The sequence below is a fragment of the Nicotiana tomentosiformis genome, chromosome 8, assembly GCF_000390325.3.
Source record: "Nicotiana tomentosiformis chromosome 8, ASM39032v3, whole genome shotgun sequence".
NCBI classification, from domain to species: domain Eukaryota; kingdom Viridiplantae; phylum Streptophyta; class Magnoliopsida; order Solanales; family Solanaceae; genus Nicotiana; species Nicotiana tomentosiformis.
The window spans coordinates 82150835-82174918 of NC_090819.1; the positions used below are offsets into that span (position 1 = coordinate 82150835).

Below are 24084 nucleotides of genomic sequence, written 5' to 3' on the forward strand. Positions count from 1 at the left end.
TCATTTTGTAACACCCTAGGAAGGCCAATGTGGTGGCCGATGCTTTGAGTCGCCAGGCAGAGAGTTTGGGGAGTTTAGCATATCTACCAGTAGCCAGTTTATGAGATTGGATATTTCTGAGCCGAGTCGAGTATTGGCTTGTGTGGTCTCTTGGTCTTCTTTTTATGATCGTATCAAGGAGCGTCAGTATGATGACCCTCATTTGCTTGTCCTCAAGGACACGGTCCAGCACGGTGATGCTAAGGAGGTCACTATTGGAGATGATGGTGCATTGAGGATGCAGGGCAGGCTATGTGTGCCCAATGTAGATGGTTTGCGTGAGTTGATTCTCCAGGAGGCTCACAGTTCGCGGTACTCTATTCATCCGGGTGCCGCAAAGATGTATCAGGACTTGAAACAGCATTACTGGTGGAGGAGAATGAAGAACATAGTAGAGTATGTGGCTCGATGTCTGAATTGCCAGCAGGTAAAATATGAGCATCAGCGACCTGGTGGATTGCTTCAGAAGTTAGAGATTCCGGAGTCGAAATGGGAGCGGATCACTATGGATTTTGTTGTTGGACCCCCATGAACTCAACGGAGGTTTGATGTAGTTTAGGTAATTATGGATAGGCTGACAAAGTCGGCTCATTTCATTCCTGTGATGACTACCTATTCTTCCGAGCAGCTAGCTCGAATCTACATCCGTGAGATTGTTAGGCTTCATGGCGTACCGGTATCTATTATCTCTGACTGGGGTACGCAGTTTACATCACGGTTCTGGGGAGCTGTACAACATGAGTTGGGTACTCGGGTTGAGTTGAGCATAACTTTTCACCCTCAGACAGACGGGCAGTCCGAGTGCATTATTTAGATATTAGAGGATATGCTTTGTGCGTGTGTGATAGATTTTGGGGGTGCTTGGAACCAGTTCTTGCCACTTACGGAGTTTGCCTACAACAATAGTTATCAGTTCAACATTGAGATGACACCGTATGAGGCTCTGTATGGTAGGCGGTGTCGGTCCCTAGTGGGATGGTTTGAGCCGGGCGAGGCTAGATTATTGGGTACAGACTTGGTTCAGGATGCCTTGGAGAAGGTTAAGGTGATTCAAGATAGACTTCGCACAGCCCAGTCCAGATAGAAGAGTTACGCAGACCGAAGAGTTCGCGATGTTGCATCCATGGTTGGAGAGCGGGTCTTGCTTCGGGTTTCGCCTATGAAGGGCGTTATGAGGTTCGGAAAGAAAGGCAAGCTGAGCCCAAGGTTCATTGGTCCCTTTGAGGTGTTGCGGCGTGTTGGGGGAGTTGCTTATGAGCTTGCCTTACCTCCCAGCCTTGCAGGAGTTCATCCGGTATTTCATGTTTCGATGCTCCAGAAGTATCATGGTGATCCGGCTCATGTAAGGATTTCAGCTCAGTCCATTTGGACAAGGATCTATCTTATGTTGAGGAGCCAGTGGCTATTTTAGATAGGTAGGTCAGGAAGCTAAGGTCAAAGAACATTGCTTCTGTGAAGGTTCAGTGGAGGGGACAACCGGTCGAGGAGGCGACTTGGGAGACCGAGCAGGATATGCGCAGCCGTTATCCTCATATTTTTACCACTTCAGGTATGCATCTATGCTCGTTCGAGGACGAATGATTGTTTTAAGAGGGGGAGGATGTAACGACATCATTTTGAGAGTAATAGCCCCGATCCCCTATTTACTGTTTTTCCCCGTACCTTTTTTCTGCTTATGTGACTTGTCGGGAGGCTTCATTTTGGTTTTTAGAGTGTTTTGGGACACTTAGTCCCTAAAACGGGAGCTTAAGTCTTAGGATTTTGACCATAGTCGGAACTGCATGAAGACGACTCCGGAATAGAGTTCCGTCAATTCCGTTAGCTCCGTTAGGTGATTTTGGACTTAAGGGCGTATCCGGATTGTGTTTTGGAGGTTCGTAGCTTATTTATGCTTGAATTGGCGAAAGTCGAATTTTTGGAGTTTTGGACCGGTAGTGAAAATTTTGATATCGGGGTCAGAATCCAATTCCGAAAGTTGGAGTAGGTCCGTAATGTTGAATATGACTTGTGAGCAAAATTTGGGGTCAATCGGACGTGGTTTGGTTGGTTTCGGCATCGGTTGTCGAAATTGGAAGTTTCAAGTTCTTTAAGTTTGAATCGGAGGATGATTTGTGATTTTAGCGTTGTTTGATGTGGTTTAAGGGATCGACTAAGTGCGTATGGTGTTTTAGGATTGGTTGGTATATTTGGTCGAGGTCTCGGGGGCATAGGGTGAGTTTCGGACGCCCAATGGATTGATTTTTGGACTTAGGAGGTTGCTGAAGTTTTTCTGGTGTCTGAGTTCTAGTTTCCTTATACGCGATCGCATGGGGTGATCCGCGATCGCATAGGCTTAGCTGGGCAGAGGATGGAATTGTTCTTCGCGTTCGCTGACATGGGCATGCGAACGCATAGTGATGTGAGGTGGTGCTTCGCGAACGCAGAGACAAGGTCGCGATCGCGTAGGGTTAAGTGTACCAAAATGAGCCACGCGCTTTGCTCATCGCGAACACGTGAGGATGTTCGCGATCGCGTGAGTAGGGGAGCCAGAGCATCGCGTTCATATGGTGTTTTACGCGATTGCGTAGAGTAATTTCTGGGGCAGCAAAGTTGTTCTTCGCGATCGCGAGGCTATTTTCGCGATCACGATTAAGGAATCGCTGGGCAGTGTTAAAGTTTCCAAAATACAGGAGTTTTGCCATTTTTATCAAAAAACTTGAGTTGGAAGCTCATATTTTGGACAAGGTATTGAGGGATTTTCAGAGATATCGAATGGGTAACGATTCTTAACTCCTTTATGGTTATATTTCAATAATCTACGGTTGATTTCATCATTTAATTTCGGATTTTGGGGTTGAAATTGGGAAAAATTTGGAAGAACTCCTTCAACAAAGATTTCGAGTTTTGAAAGGGGATTTGTGGTCGGATTTGAGTAATTTTTATATGGTTAGACTCGTAAGCAGTGTTTTAAAAGGCGTGGGCGTAAGGTGGGGCGTTTTACATATGCCTCAGCGGGGCATAAGCCCCATAGGTATTTAATTTTTAATATTTTATAAAATAATATAATGACAGTTAATATTTATAAACAAGTAAAATTGCATAAAAATTGAAGAAAACTATATATATGTGTGCTCCATCCCCACAAAAAACTAATCAAAATAATCTATTATATATATATATATACGTTACTTACAAGCACAAGTAATTTGAGTCTAAAAGAATAAAGTTTTCTATATGGAGGAATAAAAAGGATGATTAACCTGCAATTTGAATTTTGAATTTGCTGCTATGAAGAAAAATGTAGTTCTCTTTGTATTTGTAAAAAAAATTAAACATTTATTGCTTTTGGGAGATATTAGCAGACTAGTGGACAAGATACAAATTTGAAAAAACCATGAATTAAGGCTTAAATCAATAAAAAGGTCTTTACTTTTAAATTTAATACTTTTGAGTTCCTTTTTAAACCTTTTGAGTAATTACCAAACCGACTTTTGAGAATTTGGGTATTATATGAAGGACTAATTCAACAAATTTTGTTTTAATTTGAAAAAGTCTCTGGGGCTTACTCCTTACTAAAAAACGCGCCCCGAACGCCCGGGCATATTCCCCAAATTGCGGGGTATACGCCTCTTGAGAATTTCGCCCCACACCATCGCCCCGGGGCGTTTTTGGTACGCCTCGCCCTAGAAACGCCTTTTAAAACAGAGCTCGTGAGTGAATGGGTTTTCGTATTTTGTGACTTTTACCCGATTTCGAGACGTGGGCCCGGGTCGACCTTTTAGGATGAATTTCAGAATTTTTATTAAAATCTTGATTTCATTAATTAGACTAGTCTATTATAGTTGTATTTATGATATGTAATTATTTTTTGCTATATTTGGGCCATTCGGAGTCGAATATTCGTGGAAAGGGAATTGTGACCGATTGATTGAGCTTGGTTCGAGGTAAGTGGCTTGCCTAACTTTGGGGGGGGGGGGGGGATCTCCTTAAGATTTGGAACTATTGTGATATGTGAGCGCCGTATATGTGAGGTGACGAGTACGTACACGGGCTAGTTGTGGAAAACCCTGAGAGGTGACGAGTACTTAATCTAAATCGTAACATTTCATGATGTAGTTGTATTTCTATTGTTTGCGTTGCATATTTACTTTGGGACTACAGAACGGTATTCCGGGAGATCCCCTTGTACTGCATATTTACTTTGGGACTACGGAACGGTATTCTGGGAGATCCCCATGTACTGCATATTTACTTTGGGACTACAGAACGGTATTCCGGGAGATCCCCCTGCACTGCATATTTACTTTGGGACTACAAAACGGTATTCCGGGCGATCCCCTTGTACTGCATATTTACTTTGGAACTACAGAATGGTATTCCAGGAGATCCTCCTACACTGCATATTTACTTTGGGACTACGGAACGGTATTTCGGGAGATCCCCATGTACTGCACATTTATGTTTGGGACTACAAGACGGTATCTCGGGAGATCCCCTGTTGTGTTTCTGTGTACAGAACTGTTACCTTCTATGATTTTATTCTTGTTAAATTTCAGCCTTTATTTCTACTGCGGTATTATACTCTATCTTGTTTTTATTATATATTTACCAGTAGGGCCCTGACCTCGTCACTACTCGACCGAGGTTAGGCTTGACACTTATTGGGTACCGATTGTGGTGTACTCAAGCTACTCTCTGAACATGTTTTTCGTGTGCAGATCCAGGTACTCCTTATCAGCAGCACTATCAGTGAGTCGGGACATATTTGGAGACTTCAAGGTATATCTGTCGTGTCCGCAGACCTCGGAGTCCCCTTCTACTCTTTCTCATGTCCATTATCTTATGTATTTTTCCTTTGTTAGACTCTTATATATAGAGACACTAGACTTTCCTTCTGCAGTTTGTGATTCACGATATTCCGGGTTTTTGGATTGCTGTGTATTTTTGAACAGTTGGTTGTTAAATTTATGTTTTTATTTCATTATTCCGCAATGTTAGGCTTACCTAGTCATAGAGACTAGGTGTCATCACGACGTCATACGGAGGGAAAATTTGGGTCGTGACACCGAGCAACTTCGTAACATGTATTATGACTCGCGTCAGCAGTTGAGGTTGGTTTTTTGGAAGGTTCGGAATTAAATTGAAAGAGATATTCTCATTTTTGAAGCTTAAATGGAAAAAAGTTGACTAGAGAGTTGACTTTTGAGCAAATAACCCCGAAATGGAACTTTGATGATGTCAATAGCTTCGTATGGTGATTTAGGACTTAGGCGTGTGTCCGGATTTGGATTTGAAAGTCCGTAGGACAATTCGACGCATTTTGGCGAAAGTTGAAAAATAGAAGATTTTGGAAAGTTCGACTGAAGGTGGAATTTTTTATAACGAAGTCGAATTTGAAGTCATTCTGGATTGATTTGATACGTTTCGGCGCAAAATATAGAAGTTGGAAGATTTGAAAACTCATAATTCGATTCGATGCGCAATTCATAATTTCGGCGTTGTTTGACGAGGTTTGAAGCCTCGACTAAGTCTGTATTGTATTTTGGGACATGTTGGTATATTTGGTTAAAGTCCCGAGGACCGCGGGTGGATTCCGAAAGGTTAATGGAGCAAATTGGACTTGAAGGAAGCTGCTGGAAAATGGTAGCAGCTGTTGGAATCGCACCTGCGGAATTATGGACGCAGGTGCGACCATCGCAGAAGCGAGATGCTTCTCGCAGAAGCAACTGAAGAGGGGGAGCTGAGAAGGCCGCAGAAACGACAACTGGTGCGCAGAAGCGCAAAGGCAACCGCAAAAGTGGCCATGCGCGCAGAAGCGGACACTGCCTCGCACCTGCGATTCTCGCAGAAGCGGAAATGCTTCCGCAGATGCGAGGGTCGACTGGGCAGTACACTTTCGTAGAAGCGTGATTTTTCTCGCAAAAGAGAGCACGCAGAAGCGTGGCAGTACTCCGCAGGAGCGAAACTGGGCAGAAACATAAGGATTGAACTTGGTCATTTTTGCCATTTCGTTTTAAAATTTTTGGAGCTCGGATTTGGGCGATTTTGGAGGGATGTTTTGCAAGCTTGGTTGGGGTAAGTGTTCTATATCCTAAAGTGATTATATTTCATAAATCTATGGTTATATTCATCATTTATTTCAGATTTAAATGGAAAAAATCAAGATTTTTGCAAAATCTTCCAAAAATAAAAATTCAAGATTTAGAGGACGATTTGTTATTGGAATTCGATAAAATTGGTATGGTTGAACTCGTATCGGAATGGGTGTTTGGATTTCATGAATATTATGTCGGGTTTTGAGAGGTGGGCCCCGCGTTGACTTTGGTTGACTCTTTAGAATAAAATTATAAGTCGACGTTTTATTATCCGAAATTATTTTCGATGAATTTTAATGAAGTTGTACAATTAATTTGGATAGATTTGAGCTTTTCGGAGGTCAATTCAAGCAAAAAAGCGATTTTGGAATATCGGCATAACTTCAAAAAGGTAAGTATCTTGCCTAACTTTGAGTGGGGGAATTACTCCTTAGGCATCGAGTCTTATGTGCCATTTGTAAAATATAAAAAGCCGTGTACGCAAGGTGACGAGTACGTACTCGGGCTTATATGTGTAAAATATATTGGGTTAAGGTCTTAGACATATTGTGTAGTAAATTGGATAATTGTTGGCATTTATTAAATCATCTATTTTGCCATGCCTCAATTCGTGTTTGTTGAATTTATTTTTATATGACAATTTGATGTGATTATTACTTGTATATTTATGTGGATTCCGTGAATTGATAATTTGATATTTCTTAGAAATTAATTTCATTATGGATTTTTCATCTGCAAATAATTAATTAAATAAGCTTAAGAAGAGGTATTTATATAATTATTAAGAATTTAAATTAATGAAGGCGTTGCCCTACACCGAGTATTTTCCATCTTTGTTGATTATTTTGAGATTTTATATATGTTGCGTGGCGCTTTGGACTATTTGTTGAGAAATTTATTGATTCTGCTACATATTTGGAATTTGATTGTGGTCAATGATAAATTGTGATATGAATTATTGTATTGTGTTATAGTTTAAATACTCTCCTTGATGTTATTTATGATTCCTACCTTGCTTGCTAATGATATACATGTGTTTGGTAAGGAATAGTGTAAAGCACGAAGGGTGATGCCGTTCCATTTGAAAGTGTAAAGCACGAAGGGTGGTGTCGTGCCATTTGAATTATATTATCATGTGAGGGAGAGTGTAAAGCACGAAAGGTGATGCCGTACCATTTGAGAGTGTAAAGTACGAAGGGTGATGTCGTGCCATTGAGAGTGTAAAGCACGAAGAGTGATGCCGTGCCCTTTCATTTATATTATCAGGTGAGGACGAGAGTAAAAGCACGAAGGGTCATGTCGTGCCATTATTTTTATATTATCATATATTCATGGCACGAAGGGTATTTCCGTGCAGGCGAGGACGAGCGACATACATTATATTGTGGTATCGTTTTGTTGTGTATATATTCATGCCTTTATCTTGAGATGTTATTGTGCACCTATGTTTTCTATGTGACTTGAGGTCGTTGTTGCTTCATGTGTGCCTCCATTTTATTTCTTTTATTGTTATTGGCATTTCCCCCACCTAGTTGATACCGTTATATGTAAGCACGGTGAGAAAAAGATAAATGCACGAAGGGTGTTGTCGTGCCAATTGATTTGATCTACATATATATATATATATATATATATATATATATTGGGTGAGAATGAGACAAATGCACGAAGGTATTGCCGTGCCATTTGATGTGACATGTTGAAATATTTCTCACGCCAGAAAAGTTAAATGAGGTGTCACATGATGACAGTTATTTGAAAGAATTATATTAGAAAGATATTTACTTGAAAGAAGTATATTTGAAAGATATTTACTTGAAAGAATTATATTTGAAAGATATTTATTTGAAAGAATTATATTCAGAAGATATTTATTTGAAAGAATTATATTCGGAAAATATTTATTTGAAATAATTATATTCGAAAGATATTTATTTGAAAGAATTATAATAGAAAGATATTTATTTGAAGGAAGTATATTCGAAATATATTTATTGAAAAGGATTATATTCTAGAGACTTTTATTGAAAAACTTATAGGTAAAAGTGTATATTTTGAAGGACTTGATTAATTGGTTGTACCTGTATTTATTATTCGTTTTGAGCAATATTTATGGTGTTCCTATTGCCTTGCTATTTAAATCACTAGTTGAATGGTGTTGCTATCACTGCTATTTATTTTCTATTATTTTTGTATGCTATATTGCACAGATTATTTGACTAGTGTGTCTTGACTGTACCTCGTCACTACTCCACTGAGGTTAGTCTTGATACTGACTAGATACCGACTATGGTGTACTCATACTACACCTTTACATATTTTTGTGCAGAGCCAGGTATTGAAGATATCGGATTCGGACAAAGATTAGAGTATAATCGCAAGGATTCAAGGTAGGACTATTTGGTCATCGCAGTCCCTTGGAGTCTTTCAATTTTATTGTACTGTTAATTTCTTATTCGAACAATATTGTATATTCGATCCTCGAGGTAATTCCATGTATTCAGTTAGAGTTCGTGACTCAGTATTACCAGTCTTGGGAGGTTGTATTAAATTATATGTTTTAAAAATAAAAAAAAATGGCTTGAATTATGATTATAATCGGCTTACTTAGTCTTAGAGACTAAGTGCCATCACGACGCCTGTGGTGGGATTTTTGGGTCGTGACAGTTGTAGTCCTCCTTCATAGTTGGGATACTGGAAGAGTGAATGGAGGAGGGATACCAACTAATTGGCCAAGTCCGTGAAGATGCAGAATGAGCCTTTTCTTGAAAGTCGTTCGCAGTGCTGAGATGATGTGGTATGATGGTGCTAACAATGGAGGTTCAGAATCGACATTGACCTCCTTCTCCTTGTTTTTCTTTGGGCCTCCCCGAAGAGAAGACCATCGTTTCCAAAAAGAGAAGTGTAAGAAGCCATGGTAACAAAAGGTTAGTGAAATTCTTGCTCGGAAAATTGAAGGATATGAAAGGTTTCTAAGCAAATGCAGAGAAGAAGAAAGACTTATGAAAGTTGTAAAAGTGAAAAAGTAAAAATGATGAATAACAAAGAAGTTATAGATGGCCAAAATTATTATCATGATTACCTCGAAAACCGGCAAAAATATTTGCTAAATCGTGGGTCAACACGTGTTCGGAGTATTAAATGCGAGAAGACGTGCGTCCTTTTAAGCGTCAGAGACTATTCAAGAATTTTCCCGCTAAGAAAAGAATCTTCACCAACTTCCCGGTAACACTAAGATATGTCACCGGAAAGTAGGGGACTATTTGTATGGGGTAAAATTAGTTCATAACAGATGGTCGAATGGTAACATGATGCGTGGAACCGAAGATAGACAAAAGATGAGTTGGGAAACAATTAGTACTGAATGCGGCATGTGACCGGTACCGAATGGATTTCGAAGGGAACGTAGTCGGCGATAGAAGGTCAAAGATTTGCCATCGAACAACATTCAATGAGGGAATATTTGCTTGCGTTAAATGAGCAGCCGTTACAGAGAATATTAACATTCAAGGCATGTCGTTACACACTCATCAATGACCCTTTTATTATCATTTAAAGAGGATCTTGATCCTAGGATCCTATTTCCCTATGTAGAACTATAAATAGTGGGGTTTAACACCCATTGTAGGGACACAAAACACTCTGTACACAAAAGATACACCATTTTGGTCTCATACCTTATTAGTTAGCTCTCAATTTTAAAGCTTTCATCATTGCTTTATCTTTATTTTCACTTTTGTTCTCGGAAAGACTGAGCTCGGAATCAGGATTGTTATTTTCTTTAATTTCAATCGTTAAATCTTAATTTAAGTCTTATCGCTTTATCGTTTTTAGGGTCAAATTGATTCGCTTGTCTATAAACCACGTTACAAATTCAACTGTATCGTTTTACGGGTAAACAAAAAAGTGATGTACCTAAAAACATTTAAAACTATCTCTACGAGGTTGAGAATCAATTTGGTAGAAAAATAAAAAAAATTAGAAGTTGTAAAGGTCAAGAATAAGATTGCAGCAACCCAAGAACTGTTGAAGGTTAACCCGAAAGGGGATTCACTGAGAAGGTTGTCTAGGTGGATAAAAAATTTAATTGTTGAGTCGCCTTTTGAGTTAAAGCTCAAGGAGATAAAACCATGAGGCTCAAAAGATTGAACCAGAAGGAACAATACTTAACAGTTAAACCTGAGCTTTATCATCAAACATAGATCAGAGCATATTTTCTGCAAATAGACAACATAGCTGTTGCATGGGAAAGCATATGTCATAATTTGTGGAAAGGAGTAACTTCACTTGATAATTTGTTACTTAAGCCTTTGACACTAAAAATTGTTCAACCAGTTAACCAAGTGAAGGATACCTAACAGTTATTTTCTTTCAAATGAATGGCAGCACAGAGAATGAATGTTAAACATAAAGGATCATATCATTTCTGATTATTCTATCATTAACCATTCCAACATTTGGCTCTTAGGTTTTGTAACATCCCTTTCCAAGATGAACCAGCTAAAAGACCAAAAATGCATGTTGACTTGTAAGAAGCTGCATTCAATATTTAGTTTTTTGTTAAAGCAAATAAACAAAAAGCTCCTCATCATAACAAGTCATCTTTTACTTCATCATTAAAATTTGACGTTGGTTTTACAAAGTAAGCTTCTCATGGAACTCCAACCCATAGTCTCCTATAACCTTATTAACAAAGAGGTTCAGGCCTTGCAAAGATCAATATGATCAACTTTTAATAAGGAGCACAACTCTTTCTAAAGAACACACAACAATATAAAGGATTACCTCACCCCATGCCCCATCCCCTTCTTCCTTTTTCTCCTACCCTCTCTCTGCATTCATAAGCAGCTTCTCATTTAGCAATTTTTTCTAAACAAGGCATCAATTGAAACGAATAAGTCCACTTGATTTTGCGTTCACATGAAGTCTTCCTCCAGCTCTTGCAGGGATTTGTTTGTTGATGCGATATCTTTGTTTGATGTCATCTTATCAGCAACCATCAAATTTTTGTAGCTCCTCATCTCAGCCTGTCTCTCCTTTTCAAGCCTGTCCATCTCCTCTCGTCGTTTCTGGTCATTCGAAATAGAAAAGAAATGAGCTTTAGAATGCATTATATTAAATAGATAAAAGAAGATAAACGTGAGAAAGTACAGTAGCAGGAAATTTAAAAACGTCAGTTTACACATGTTCAACAGGGTGCCACGTCCCAGGTTTGAAGGTCAGCCGGCCTGGGTAAGGGCCTCTATTTCTGTGAATGTTTTCCCACTAATATCTTATTTTCCCAGAAATGTTAAAATATCATTCCTAACACAATAAAGTATCCAATTTTCATATACAACGCTAGGCATATTTTTCCAAGAAAAGATAAATCTTACTTTCTCTCTAAGCTGCTGCTTCCTCTCTGCCCTTTCAGCTGCATTGACGGCCTCCCGCTCAGCTGAAAACACAAAAAAGAGGGACCATTACTTCAGAACTGTTTCACAAGATAAATATCTACACTAAGTCAAAAGGAGGAAGGGGTAATTGCGAAAACTACTATAGAGAAACTTTATTTACTTCCTTTAATAAGAAGATTATGTGTTTACTCCCTACATTCCACTGTACATAACCCAGCTTAACTAGCAGGAGTCATAAAAGTTTAACTTTGATAGATTGACGAGCAAATTTGACGAGGACGATCAGAGTTCAAATACTAATGCCTAAGGCGTTTGGGCAACATTGCTTGAATCTATACTATATTAAAAGCACGAATACCATTATTGAAATGTCGTTCACCTTTTTTACCCTTCAAAAATTAATTTCACACTAAACAAAATAGTCATTTAATTAATTTCTCTAATATTTAGGCCTATGAATTAAATCATTTCCATATTGAAATTAGGTAAAAACTCCTAATATTTAGGAATTTAAATCGAGTAAATTCTATTCATATAAATCCTTTGCCTAAATTAACTAAAAATACCCTTCCGGTTGTTATACTTTTAAAAGTCCTAATCTAAATAGGAATAGATTATAGCCACACATGTAAACGAAAATAGTGGTATCAGTGGAGATCATTAGCTAAAAGATCATCTTTCTTTTATATTTTGACATGTATCCATTGGAATTCTTATTTCATTAATCTATATATATACTATATTAAAAGCACAAAGACCATTACTGAAATATCGTTCGCCTTTTTTACCCTTCAAAAATTAATTTCACACTAAACAAAATAGTCATTTAATTAATTTCTCTAATGTTTAGGCCTATGAATTAAATCATTTCCGTATTGAAATTAGGTAAAAACTCCTAATATTTAGGAATTTAAATAGAGTAAATTCTATTCATATAAATCCTTTGCCTAAATTAACTAAAAATACCCTTCCGGTTGTTATACTTTTCAAAGTCCTAATCTAAATAGGAATAGATTATAGCCACACATGTAAACTAAAATAGTGGTATCAGTGGAGATCATTAGCTAAAAGATCATCTTTTTTTTATATTTTGACATGTATCCATTGGAATTCTTATTTCATTATTTTAGATTGGTTTGTTTGATAATTAGGGATTGCCGTTCTGCTTTGTTTTTAGAAGATTTTTTTATTTTTATTTTAGAAGAAATCTATTTGTGGACTAATATTAGGACTTTAAAATCAATTAAAATTTTGCTTTAAAAGTTATTTCTTATTTGAATTAAGTAGGAAGTCGTAATATATCGAACTTTAAAATCAATTAAATTTCACATTATATAATTTTTTTCCTTGTTTGAATTATTTAGTATAACTATAGTACATTCCATATTATTGTTGCCAAGAATTCATCTCCCCCGTAAATTTAAGTTCTTTCCAAGTTTTTATTGCAAAATTGTAAGAAGATTTCTAGATTCAGTGTTTTGTCTATTCTTTATTTACGTCAAGAATCATTAAAAAAGGTTTATATATTCAAATTTGTTTTATGATTTAGAATGAGTTTGCTCAGTTTTTAACGACTAGATTATACAATAATATTTTACCTGTAGTGAAAAATTAAAAATATATTTAACCATTACTATTTATTAAAGTAAGATAAATAAATTGTATCTAAAAATACTTTAATTACCTAATGAATTTCAAAATTGCAAAGATGAGAGAGAAATATTTATGTAAGTTTTAGAATGACTAACAGGACACATGGAAAGCACTAATCTATATCTAATCTATATCTAATAAAATTATAACAAGAATAAATTTCAATTGAATATATTGACTGAAGATTGAGAACTTCTATTGGAGTAGTTTAATTTTTTATTGAGTGATAAATATAGGATCAATATTCATCATTTTCAGAAATATATACTTTATTTTATAACTCAAACACAATATTTAATATAATATCAACATTTTTAAAAACAAGTCTTTTACTCATTGAGATAGTGAACACGCGCAACGCGCGTAACGTAAGACTAGTTTTCAGAAAAAAAGTACTTGAAGTTGAAGTTGGAGAAGGGTCTATGGTTCATTTGTGATTGGACATGAATTCACTTGGTAAATAAAGTTGAAGTTTTCATAGTGGAAATACTCCTCAAACCAAATTTTCAAATTCTCTATTTCAAGCTGAAATTGAAATAATGAACCAGATTGTAAAACAAAACACTTGTGATTTTTTTCCCTCCAAATATTCCACATATCATTTGAAATAATGAAGCTTAAATCCATGCAGACATATTGAGAAGTCCTAAGAAATGGGAAGTGTCATACATAGAAGTAGAATGGAGTTACTATTTTTTCCCCAGCAAACAAACTTAGCAAGGAGCAACTTACCTTTTAAATCGGGCTTCCTCTCCACTTTTGTACGGTTTAATCTATTGACTATTTCATTTATTCGCTTCTCAACCTTCACAGTACGAACCTATTAAAAAATCATGACATGAATTAACTTTCACATCCATTAAAAAAGGGAAAAAAAAAAAAGAACAACCACAACTACGGAAAGTATCGAAATTTCAAAATCAGAAGACAACAGTTAAAGCACAGACACATTAAATGCATGAATATGCTCACCATTTTTGGGTTGTGGAAACTAACTTGTCCAACATCCATCGAAGCCGTCTTCTTAAGGTTTTGCCATGGAGTATAAACAACATCAACATTGTTTACCTTATTTCCTGCCAAAATGGGGTCATATCGGCCAAGATGGTGTTATTTAAATAAAAAGACAAGATCAAGGGTAACGACAAGCTCTCAAATAGCAGCCTTTCGAGATTCTTTAAACCATTGTTGTGAAAAGCAGTCGCTTCACCGCTTAAAGAGATGAAGCAAGGCGAGGCGAGCAGGTAACGCTTCTAGAGTGTGAGGTGAAGCGACTTCAATGACGCAGTCGCTTCTATCCCAAAAGCGAGAAGCAGAGAAAGCGATAGTTTTAATTTTTTTTTAAGATTTGTGTTAAAAAAAAAAGGAGTCGGGTTTTTAGAAGAAAAAAGAAAGTAGGGAACCTTTTTTGAAAAAAACAAATAAGAAGGAAGAAACTTGAAGATTATTTTGCTGAGACAGGAGACTTCATCTGCTGATCTGCTCCATTCCGTCGCTGCTAGGGTTAGAAATTGGCTCCACATATTTTTTTCTCCTTCTCCTTTTCTTCTTTTTCTTTCTTCTCTTTTTTCTCCTTCTCCATCTTTGCTGTTCAATTGCTCCAGCTGCTAGGGTTTCTTGTTCCCTTCTTCCTTTATTTTAAAGCTACTACTTACTTTTTTTATTGGTATTTTAAAGCTTTTTTTTTTGTTCTTTCTCTTTTTCTTTTTAGGTTCTATTAGTCTTTTTCTTTATTATAAGAAATCAACTTATAACTTCAAAGATTTGCTTTTATATATATATATATATATATATATATATATATATATATATATATATATATATATATATATTTTCTCTCTACTTCTTGGTTTTTAAAAAAGATTTTCTTATACTTATTATTTGTTGAGTGCTTTTTCATTTAGTTATTTTACTTATCTATGCAAGGCTTTTTTATTTTTAAACAGACATTTGATTTAAATAAAATTAGGCATTTCATCTACTGCCAGGAGCTTATACTTGGGCAGTATCATTGCAACAGATCAACAGTTAAACAACACATTTGGCAGCTGTTCACTTCCACAGAAAGCTTGCTTCAAACTCCGCGCTTAGAAAGGGGTCAACTAAACTAGCCAAACATGCCAAAGTTTAAAATATCCTCCACTGCACATGAACAGCCATAACATGTGATTCTCAGGTATACCTCCCATTGTAAATGGGAGAAGGAACTTCTTATTGATTTAATTTAGTGACAATTGTACGAGGAAAACTCCTCCAAGGTTACTTAAATATGATAAATAGTTATTTTCCACTCTTAACAAATACTACAGTAGATATTTTCCTGTCACATAGGTAATATTCTTTTATTTAACAAGAACAAATAGGTAATATTCTACTTTCCTACTTAAATTCCATGATCTTAAGACATATTGTGATCTAAGAACAGCTTTATTAATCCTTTACTATCAACATGCTGCCTCAAACTCAAGGTGGCGAAACAGTTTCACATATCTAAATTTGAAAGTGACATATCACTACGGGAGGATGTGACGCTGAAGGAGCATTGATTAGAAAGTAAGGTGTTATGGATGAAGACATGGATCTGAGGAGCTGGCTGAACAATGATGATGCTGTCACATTACAAAGAGGTTGACTAGAGAGTACCGCTGCATGGTGACATGGGGCCGATAGGACACTAATTGAATATGTGTCACTAGACAGGCGACATACCGCTAACTAAGCGTGGCTCAGAGAGTGATGTGACACAAAACAATGTAGACATTTCACTAGACTGGAGACGTGTCAGCTGACTAGATGCTAATGTTAAATGTGGAACGAGCTGACTTTACTATGACATGAATAATGACGGGTAAGATTGAATACTAGCCGGAAGAGACGAGAAAGAGAGCTAAAGCCAAACTAAAAGGGCAGCCCTGTGCACAAAGCATCCAGCGTTTACGCAGGGTCCGGGGAAGAACTATTGGAAGAAAAATGACAACAGGCTATTGAAGAGAAGATGAGGTGCAGTGGAACTAAAATAGACAATACAAGACTTAAGAAAGAAGGAAAAGTTTTGACCAGGCATGCAGCCTTAGGCAAAAGCTACTTAAGTTTTTACCAAAATCGCATAGGATTGTGGGTCATGATATCATGTGTAAAAAGAGAGCTTGCTTAATCTAATAATAACATACAAAGATATGTCCTTGTGTAAGGGTTTTAGGTCACGTACATCTAGACATATTCCAAGATATAACCTCATTAATCTTTTTAACTTTCAACAAGAAGATATAAAATAAACTGCTTTAGATGAAGCATCCCCTCGTATCCTCAAAAAAGGATTAGACTTTGACCAGAAAACCATTTTCCATCAAAGATCCTAAGGCAGGTGTAATGACGCTTCTTTTCCCATTCTTTTTTTAATTTGGTTTGGTGGGACGGGAGATGTAAAGACATCAACCTATGAATTATTTGCTACATTTTTCGGGACAGGAATATTTACCTTGGATAGAATTAGCCTTGACAAGTTGAGCGCAATCTTCCAATACACCTTCAGGTATATCATCAAACGTCTGACCTTTGTTCAATCTCAAGTAAACATGGGCTGATGACATTTTATCCACATGGAACCTACATCATAGTAAACATCGTCAAATAAAATTAACGGATGTATCAAAGAATTTAAAAAGATACACATAAGTTAATCATCTAGATTGTCCACATATATTAACATGTGCTCTACAGCAATCTAATCTTTTTTAAAGATTAAGCAACTATAATAACCTGTGCCCACATTTTCATAACCTCCAACATTATCAGGAATGAAAAGGAAAAGGTTAGTTAAAGATATCTACTTTCAGTTGGCCTAATCTTGATGGATAGAGTTACTCGGTACCGTGTTGATGGAGATACTAAGTAACCGATAGATTAGTCGAGGTATACATAAACCGAAAGAACAACTTTTGAGTATCCAAACGTAACATGGGGCCAAAAGAATTCACTTTCTTAATCCAGATAACTCATGAAGGTTAGTTAAAGATATCTACTTTCATTTGGCCTATCTTGATGGGATAGAATTACTTGGTGCCTTGCTAATGGAGATAGTAGGTAACCGATAGATTAGTTGAGGTATATATAAATCGAAAGAACAGCTTTTGTGTATCCAAATGTAGCATGGGGCTAACAGAATTCACTTTCTCAATCCAGATAACTCATTGAGTGATAACAGAGAAAAGGCAAGGGACACTAAGACACAACATTCACCCCATAGGCATGGAAAAACATGTATTTAAGAAAAAGGAGCATAAATTTCTTTTTGGTATGCCGTACACTCAAATTTCTTTCATGACAAAGTATGGTAAACTCAATTATTCCACAATCATTCAATCACTATTAGTGCGGTTACTTACTACTATAGTTCCTACAAGCTCCTTCAGACTTGAAATGCAATAATTCTCATTCTAAGATATGTTAACATATCTCTAGAACATGGTGTATCGGACAAACACAGATCGTTGGTTACTCTGATGCACGCAAGGAAGGCTCTCCTTCCAAAAACAATCTACTTCAAAATTTTCATGTTCTAATTGGAGGTAATTTAATATCTTTTTTGAGAACGTGGAGGTAATTTAATATCTCCGAAAATAAAAATAAGATGTGCGGCCAATCAACGCAGAAGAACAGCATCAAGCCAAAGTTTTTGTCATACGTAAATAAATGTGGTTGAAGCAGATTCTTTATGAGTTCGAATAAGGAGGGAATGCACAAATAAAACTGACTTTTGACAATCAAGCACACTGCATACTTGCTTCAAATCATGTGTTTAAAACGATACACATACAAACAGATTACCACTTCATCAAACAAAAGATTGAGTTAGAATTAATGATACTAGTTTTGTCAATTCAAATAATCATTCGTCCAACTATAGGGGAATATTAAGAATCAGCGAAGAATTGAAACAGAATCTGGTACATTCTGTAGTCTGCAAGCATTCTGTTGAGAATCTGTAGATTCTGTACTTGTGTCCCAGATTCAAAATACAAGAAATTATTGATACTACTTAGGAAGAATCTATGTCTCTCACTACGTCCCAGTTCATATATTAAGATATTTGTAAAACACTAAATAATGAGAGAGACCTCTTCTTTGCTTGCTCTTTCTCAATTTGCAACAACATATGCACTCAACTATAGCTATCACAACTGAATTTAAGAAACAAAGTGAAGCTCAAATGTACACACAACCAATGTGACCTGTCTATGCATATACAAGTTTATATAGGAAAAGAGTATTAGCAAAACTTTTTGCAAGATGAAAACTAAGACTCAGAAAAGGTAAAAAGAAATACTCTTACTTGATCAGCTGAAATACTAACAATGAACGGCCAACGGAGGAAATCAAGAACAACAAACCAGTATAATGGCAATTTAAGAATATGAACTTAACAGCACATAGCACAAAGTCAAACCACATACCACACAACCCAAAATTCCTCTAAACACAACTTCTGTAAGTACAAACAAGAGCTCATTTTCTTTAATTAGTACAAAAGGTCTATTCTTCCAACATTATATGTACTCAAACAAAAAAGAGAGAGAGAATTGAAGAAAAATGGTTGTTACTGGTGAGAGCCAAATAGGTCAAATCTTGCACCAAAAATGTACTCAATTTTACCCAAAACAACCAAAAAGGTCTGATTGCACCAAAATATGCACTCAATTCTACCCAAAACAACAAAAAAGGTCTAATTTTGAACCCAAAAAAAAAGTAGTCAATTATACCCAAAACAGCAAAAATAAAATCAAGAAAGGGGTCGTTACCAGATGTCTTCAGGGAAGCCATATTTGATGAGTTCTTCATTTTCGTACTTATCAAGACCCATAAAGATGGTGTAGTCACCGGATTCGGGTCGGGCTTTGAAGTAGAACACCATTTTTTTCTCGTCTTCTCCGAAAGAAAGGAAAAAAAGAGGTAGGGTTTTCGAAGCCCTAATTTGTTAACAGCAGATTTGATGAGTTTTTCTGACTCGGACCAAACCTTTGAACCCACACTTCTCGCGTACTAACAAAGCTAATTTTTCTCTTCCTTTAGTTTCTTTTGATTTTCAGAATTCTTTTGCTTAGTCTTTAGATACTTTTTCTTCCTTGTTTTATTTTTTGGTCAACTAATATTTTTTTGTGGAAAAAAAGGAAACTAAGGACCCGTTTGTTTATATTTTTTTTTTCTTTTTTCGAGTTTTTAAAAAAAATGTGTTTGTCCATGAAATTTTATAAGTCTTTGAAAAAAAAAAATTTTGTTTCCCTAGTTACAAAACTGTAACATTTTTACAAGTGAATATATGTCTAAACATAATTTCAAATAATATTTTCAGGCTTTCAACTTAACTTCAAATACTACTTTCTTCAAAAAATTATAATTTTTACGTACAAACGGCTACAAAAATGATGGTACTGGGATTAGTTCGCTTGGAGTAATGTGAAAAGATGAATAAGTGTTAGTTGTTATAAGAAAAATAAAATTATGGTGGATATCTACTCTTCCTCCATGATCTTCTCAAATGCTTAATAAAATATTTCTATGCTTAATGACATATTCAATGACATATTTTTCTTCACTTTTCATGTCTATATAAATGCCTTGTAATAGATAGGAAAATACACACAATTGAAGAAGAAATAAGAATTTCTCTTCTTTTTCTCTCTATATCTCTTAGCTTATTTTTCTTGTTTTATATTGTTACTTTGAGCTATATTTTATAACACGTTATCTGCATGAAGTCTCTAACCTCAAGGTTGAATTCCACTTCTAGTAAGATATATCTCGATGATCTATTGTCAAAACTATCCAGATTTTATTTAGAAAGATATGTAGTGTTATAGACACGTCTTTCTGCTACATCAATAAGTCCGAGTTTTAAATCAGATAAGTTTGTACCACTATTTAAAATAAGCAATGGTCTAGTTATTAGAAAATTAGTATTTATGTGGGTTCTACAGATGTCACCTTGTTAAATTTTCATGAACTAAATAATAGGTGGCATGCGGTATACTAAATAATCTACAAAATTAAAATTATATTTTATTATGTATGCTTATGGTTTTATCTTATAATACGATTTTAGTATGCCCAGTATAATGATTATACATTAGTTTACTGTCAAATATAGTATAATAATAATAATAATAATAATAATAATAATAATAATAATAATAATAATAATAATCGTAACTATTTTATTTTGATAAGATAAAATATTAGTACAAGAAGTATGTACTACACCAAATTTTTCATTGATGATAGTTCTTATCAAATTAATATGCTGAATCATTTCTATATGGAAAACATATAGCAGTAGATAGTAGACAGAGATTTGTCCACTATTTTTTTGTGATTCCCTGATTGACTTAAAGGTTTTGCTATATCTTTTTATTTTTCTAGAGAGCATAATACTTAGTTTTCACAAAAGTGCATGGTAACTAGTAGTACTATTATTCTGTTTGATACATAATTTTTTCTTAATGTTCTGGTCATATCACTTTCATCTTGAAGTACGCTTATGGCAATAAAGACCACATGTGAATTTTCAATATTATTTTGTATTTTCATATATCTGTTTGGCACTAATTACTTAGCTGATTTGAGTAAACGAAAGTCTATTGTTGAGAATTATATCCAAATGACATTATGAAGAGTTAACTCAATAGGTAAGCATTTTCTTCTTATTTGAAATTACTTTTATCCTTTGCTATTAATGATATCAACTTCAATGAGTCCAAGTCGCAATGCACCATGAGGGTAAGACATCAGGATCAAGTCCTGATGTTCCATGATGATAAGAGTTGGGTTTGAGTCCCAATTCATTATGGCCTAACATGCATTTATATTGGTAAGACATTGAGTTTGAGTCTCACTATACCATATTGGTGATATAATGATAACTAAAGAAAAATAATATATTTTTCATGAAAATGCATGAATATTGTCCCACTTGATTTGTTCCATTATTGAAGTGAACGTGGTAGCGACGCATAATAAGTCTAAATGAAGACAAGTGGTTGAACAATGAACATGAGCATTCCAAAGATCAAAATAATAATAATCATCACTATGATTATAAAAAGAGAACAATAAGGGTTCTCAAAATAGTCTTTCAAAATGTGAAGGCAATGCTTACCATCAAATTGATATGAAAAATAATAAAGCACGCCGCTGATTATGATCCATTCCTTGAAAAGAATGTGACTTGTGATAAGCATTGAGAATGCAGACTCATTTCTAAAGGTGAATGTGGCAATATATGTGATAAATGTAATGAATAAAGACATGCAATGCATGATTAGATGAATACCACACAACTCACTTCTAAGGGAGATTTGAGTAAAATAAAGAGAATAAATATTATTGTGTGGTTACATGAATATGTCATTAATCGCGTACATGTGATACGCCAAAAAAATATATTTTGTTGTTCCTTATAAAAGGTTATTAAAGGCAAAATTAAAGCAAGAAATGATTTTGCTTATGATGATTTTGACCATGACAATTTATTATGATATAATTTTCTCCGTGAAGGAGACATTTACCATATGAATGGTGTGACAAAAGATTTTGTAGTACAAAAGTTGTTAAGAGCTCCGAAAAAATTAATTTGTTAATACCCAGATGAATAAAATTATTCACGACATTGATATTGTAAAGTCTCAAAAATAACTTTTTGAGTTTCAAATGTATAAGTCAAAGTGGTTGGTATATTGAGACTATAAATGAAAGGAATATTGAATATCTTCATATTTCTATAATCATAACGGGTAAATATAAAAGGTTACCCGATTTTCTTTCTATCTGTACTACAGAAATATAAGCATGATGATGGAATCATATGTCACAAGTAAACTAGAGATTTACTGAAACAAATATTAGTTGGCATGACCGGTTGACCATCCCGGTTCAATTATCATGCGAAAAAATAATTGAGAATTATATTGGCATATATTGAAGAAATAGAAGATTCTTAAAAAATTTTCTTGTGCTGCTTATTCTCATGATATATCAGTTAAGGTTAGGATTGAATTCCTTGATTTCTGGAACAAATAAAAGATGATAAATATATGGGCCCAATCATCTGCCATGTTGACAGTTTACTATTACATGATTTTAATAGATGCATCTATTCTATGGTCACATGTATATTTGTTATCAACTTGCAGTTTCGCTTTTGCAAGATTAATTGCTCAAATTATTAGAGCACAGTTCCAGAATATAAATTATGATGATTTATCTTGATAATAATGGTTTAAATCCAAGTTGGTTTAGCAGAAATTGTATGCCTCCAATTATATCTAAATCATTAGTTGTGAGAACAAAACTGCCAAAATAAAATTTGGTATGTGATGTATTATTTAATATACAACAACACTTGTACACATCTAGCCAAGTTATAATAAGTTCTCCCTATCACAATCGGTTTAGGGTCAGGAACCAAATAATTTTCATCTAGAAATATGAATGTGCAATATGATTTAATTATTCCACCACAATACACAAAGATTGATCCCCAAATAAGGCTAGGGATATGTGTTGGTGATCCCAACAATAGGGAGAGAAAATGGGCAGCTGAAAAAGTAATACATGTAATAAATTACTATGAGTACATCTAGATCCTCGTACGAGAAAATGTGAACTTGAAGCTCAAGTGATAATTCATTTACAAAATATTGCCAGGCATATTTGTTGATTCAAAGCTAAATGTCATATTCAGCTGCTAATGCTCCAAATAAAATAAAGTCCATAATGAATAGAGTCTATGGCATGCATGAAGCATAATAGACTAATCGGTTCCAAAGATAAAACTCCTTGAAGAAGGAGATGAGCAAATGTTCAAGATGGTTATAATAAGGAGGCAAGTGCTCTAGAAGAGCACCATGACATAACACTTCATAAGACCTCATGGGAGATGTTCAGGTACCTGAAAATAATAAGATAAAGAGATCTCAATAAGTTATGTCTTTATTGGGTAATAGTAGAACCGATATAAAATGATCATCGACGATATTATTAATATAATGTAACACTCAGTATTATTAATATTTACGGGGATCTTGAGCTCAAATCTGTCATAAAATTTGGACAGATAAATGATTGGCTAAATGAAAAATACGTAATGAAAATTGATTTCACCTGAAAATATGAAGTTGGACGGATAGTCCCACTACATGGAAGTATAAAGCCAATGGAGGTATAAATGTGTTCTTGTGCGAAAAAAAGGTCAAGTCGATAAACATAAAGACGACTTGTGTCACAAGAAGATTTGTAAATATCCTGACATTAATTATATAGAGACATGTTCTCCTGTGGTGAATGTCGTCATTTCAGGTTTTAATCTGGCAATACAAGAAAAATGTGACATGCGTATAATGGAAATCATTGAAGGATTTAAATTGTTCTGAAGCATATTAAGGTTTCCAAGAAATTTATTAAATAAAGCTTCAAAAATCCTTATACGGATTGAAACAATCAGGGCACATGTGGTATAATCACATGAGTGAGTACATGTTGAAAGAAGGATACAAGAATGATTCAATTTTTCCTTGTGTCTTTATAAAAATATATGGATCTAAATTTGTTATAATCGCCATGTATGTTGATGATTTAAATATCATTGGAACTCCTAGGGAGCTTTCTAAAGCAGTAGACTATTTAAAGAAAGAATTTGAAATTAAAGATCTTGGAAAGACAAAGTTTTGTCTTGGTCTACAAATTGAGTATATGAAAGATGGAATTTTTGTCCATCAATCAGCATACACTAAAATTTTTTTAAAGCGATTCTATATGGATAAAACACATCCATTGAGTACCCCGATGGTTGTGAAATCACTCGATATAAATAAATATCCATTCCGACCTCATGAAAATAATGAAGAGCTTCTTGGTCCCGAAGTACCATA

The 24084-nt window shown here is 35.2% G+C and overlaps 1 protein-coding gene across 1 annotated transcript; it reads right to left on the reverse strand.

Moving 5' to 3' along the window:
* Positions 1 to 10698: 10698 nt before the first annotated feature.
* On the reverse strand, positions 10699 to 19239 carry LOC104105651 (uncharacterized). Its single transcript, XM_033658527.2, has 6 exons — positions 18961 to 19239; positions 16641 to 16768; positions 14135 to 14238; positions 13895 to 13982; positions 11489 to 11550; positions 10699 to 11182 (listed from the first exon to the last, which is right to left on the reverse strand). Exons 1-6 carry the CDS (start codon positions 19071 to 19073, stop codon positions 11030 to 11032), a joined length of 648 nt encoding a protein of 215 aa, XP_033514418.1. The 5' UTR covers positions 19074 to 19239; the 3' UTR covers positions 10699 to 11029.
* Between the last annotated feature and the right edge of the window lie 4845 nt (positions 19240 to 24084).